The sequence below is a fragment of the Carassius auratus genome, chromosome 17, assembly GCF_003368295.1.
Source record: "Carassius auratus strain Wakin chromosome 17, ASM336829v1, whole genome shotgun sequence".
Taxonomy (NCBI): domain Eukaryota; kingdom Metazoa; phylum Chordata; class Actinopteri; order Cypriniformes; family Cyprinidae; genus Carassius; species Carassius auratus.
Genome location: NC_039259.1, coordinates 25,061,240 through 25,064,648, shown reverse-complemented (window position 1 = coordinate 25,064,648; position 3,409 = coordinate 25,061,240). Strand labels below are relative to the sequence as shown.

Sequence of the window (3,409 nt, the reverse complement as noted above, 5' to 3'; positions counted from 1 at the left end):
TGTGTTGCATTTAGACCATTACAGTTCAAAAACAAATCACTCATCAGTGACTTCATTCTAAACACAGCCACACATGAAAGTCAATCTATTTCAGTTTCTACAGTGCTGTCTAAACCCTAAAAGGACAGAAAAAGTCAGGTAAGGACAAATGCAAGCTGGAAAAACATTCAGCCGATTCATCAGGAATCAGTTCAGTGTGCTTTCGATCATCTGTCGCTCTGTAAAGCTGCTCCCACACTTCTGAAATCCGTTATGGAATCACACATATCTCGGACAAACTTCTCAGTGGGATCTGTGAGATATAAAATAAAGTCAAAGTCAGACACATTTGTCCAGAACATCATGCTGCGAGTCTTCAGCAGATGAACTCACCGCTATACGATGCTGCTTCAGAAGCTGATGGACTCTCGTCTGATCCATCACAATGGCAATGTCACCCAAAGGTTTGTCCAGATCTTCAGAATATCTCTGGACTAGAGAGAACGGCACTCCATAACGGCCATGCTGAAAAACAGAAATGAAGAATATTAACTAGATTTTACATTTTTTCTGAATAAAATTTGATCTTTGGCCATGCAAAACTAGTTTCTATAGAGCGTTTTTATTTTTTTGTGATGTTGTTGCAATCTTACTTAACCCTTTGGTGAAGTCAACAGGGTACAAAATAAGCATAACTTAAAAAAAAAAAAAGATTTTTATATTCTGCATATTTATTCTTTAGCATTTTGCATTTTGAGGGAAAGCCATTAGACTATTTTCAACATTTATTTCTATAAAAATAAATGTATAATATTATTTTCGGTTAATACAGTGTGTTGGTAAAAAATGGAACACAAGTATTTAAAATACAATATTTAGAATATATGTTTTTTTTATATATTTAGACAGACACAAAAACTTCTACCCAAAATTGCTCTGTTTTGGTCATTTTTATTTTCCCCCATTCATTGATAGTATTTTTTTCTTTTAAAGAAATGATTTTACTATATATTTAGTAATATTTTTTAATATTTTGTATTTTTAGTGTATTTAATGGTATTAGACAATATTCATAATTTATTTTTTTATAATATAAAATCACAGAAAAAATATTTAATCCTATTTTCGAATAACAGTTAATTACAGTAAACAATTATGGTGTTTAAGTTACAAAACAAAAACATAAAACATTTTTTTGCAGATGTTTTATAAACATTATTACACCCCAAAATTATTTTTCAGATTCTATTTTCATATTTTACATTATTATGGCAGTCCTTTTTGACCATGTAAAGTGTGACTATTTTTAAGACCATCTAATGCATGTTTCTATTTTTTTGTGTTCCTAAGTGTCACAAAAGTCAAGTTTTCTATCATTCTGATGAAGTACAGATAAAAAAATAAAATAAAATAAATATTTTTCAGTCTAAAGACCAAAGACATTATACACCATTTATCTTCAATGCCAATAAATCAAGTAAAAAAAAAAAAAAAAAAAAAAAAGGCAGACATACCTTGTCAGAATATGGCTCTTCTGTGAGATCGATGCCATCCGAGCACAACTTTTCCTCCACTAAAGTCTCAAAGCTAGATGTTTTTCCAGTGTGAACTTTCTTTGCAGGTCTGTAAATGAGCGATTTGGAGATCCTGGGAACTTCTGAACAGGAGTTTGACTCAGATACGCTTGTATGAACCTCCTTTCTACTGAAACCAGCATCAAAGCCCTTCGATGCCAGCAGAGGAAGAGGTTTTGGAGGAACTGGTGGTTTCATGCGCTGTGTGCTTGGAGGAACATCATCTACAGGCACCTCATCATACTCCACTGAGGACGGCTGACTTCTGTTTCCAATCTCTTTAGACTCGCTAGGTGTGAGAAGATTCTCCTCAGTGCTGTCGTATGGCTGCTTTTTCTCAGGACTTTGCAGATGAAGTTCCTCTAGTGAGAAGTAAAGTTTCCTCAGCTCAGCTTGAGTGGACGGCTGATCAAGCGCACCGCAGCTGCGACTCAGGAATCTTCCTCTGAGCACGCCATGGTTTCTCCTCAGATGAAGACTCTTGATGGAGTCGATCTGCAGTGGACGTGGACCGTCCTGTTTGGATCGTGGGTTCAACCTGCTGGAATGGCAGAGGGGTGTGATGGGAAACTCAGGGGAGGAGAGATGGCTGGACTCGAAGCCTGATGAGGACCTGCTTAAATGAGACGTCTTTTTGCCTTTGCCTACGAGAAGATTCATGTAAGAAGATGTGATTCAACATGACGGCAACACACAGGAAAATATGAGTTATACGTGTTTGGAACGAAACAACTGGAAATATAGATATTTTTAATTATGCACATCCATTCAGGGCTGAGTTTCCCAAAAGCTTTGTAAGCCTAAGAAGTTCGTAAAAACGACTGCATGACTGATCTTAATATTACGGTCTGTTTCCCAAAAGCATCGTAACTTAAGTAGCACTTGAAAATCATAGTAGAGTGCTCTGGAGTAATCATAAAGCGCATAAAGTGCAATGTGATTATAATATAAGAATTTGACTGTGCTTTATTGTACACTTTATAACTCGTAATTTATTTTATTAATTTATAAGTTAAATAATTAAAAAAATTTAATGACTGAAAAAAACTAATTAAGAGAAGTAATGTAGGAAATGCTTCAAATCGTGAGGGGAAAAAAGTCAATTACTTGCTGAAATGCACGAAAACCAGCTTTGTATTAGACCGCGAGATAACGTGTCACTCTCTCTTTCTATATACTGTATATAAATAAATAATCTAAATAAATGTATGCATTTAGCAGATGCTTTTATCCAAAGCGACTTACATTTTTTACCTAACACAAGTATATAAAGTATATTATATATTATTAATTATGTAAAGTATAATATTGTACACTATATTATAATATAATGTTGTATTGTATTACAGTGATTATATCCAAGTTGTCTGTCTGGAACGCAGCATTAGGTTAACATCAATAAACGATCGTGTACTACAACTAAGAGCCATTCTATAAGGTGACATTTCAGCACTTGACAAACGGACAGCGACTCTTAAGTAGCACTTAAAGCACAGCTACATGTGATTGCTTTACATGCATTGTTGGGAAACGCATGTGAAACAATAACGAACGATCGTAAAATTACTCTTAGAAAACGTTCTTAAGCGCTAAAATCAATCGTTATCAGAAAACCCAGCCCAGGTCTGGTGTCACTTTAAAAAATAAAAATAAATACTTTTAATCAGCAAAGGCACATTAAATCGTCAAAAGTAACAGTAAAAACATTTGTAATGTTGTAATAAATTGTACTATATATATATTTCTCGAACTGTAGTGCATTTATTTGAGAGAGATCATACAGTAAACTTGTGGAAAGTTTTGCATGCAAAGAGAAACTGGCATGTTATGCAAAGTGATGAAATATCTAGTTTACA

General features: G+C 34.3%; 1 protein-coding gene across 3 annotated transcripts in view; it reads right to left on the bottom strand.

The window, feature by feature from the left end:
* LOC113117714 (SAM and SH3 domain-containing protein 1-like) overlaps positions 1 to 3,409 on the bottom strand; it is a 77,415-nt gene continuing 74,006 nt past the window's right edge. For all 3 annotated transcript variants that reach the window (XM_026286603.1, XM_026286604.1, XM_026286605.1), the window contains exons 18-20: positions 1,494 to 2,197; positions 373 to 504; positions 1 to 292 (exon numbers count right to left, since the gene is read on the bottom strand). In XM_026286603.1, coding sequence (XP_026142388.1) covers positions 251 to 292; positions 373 to 504; positions 1,494 to 2,197 — 878 coding nt within the window. In that variant the 3' untranslated portion in view covers positions 1 to 250. The remainder of the gene's footprint in view (positions 293 to 372; positions 505 to 1,493; positions 2,198 to 3,409) is intronic.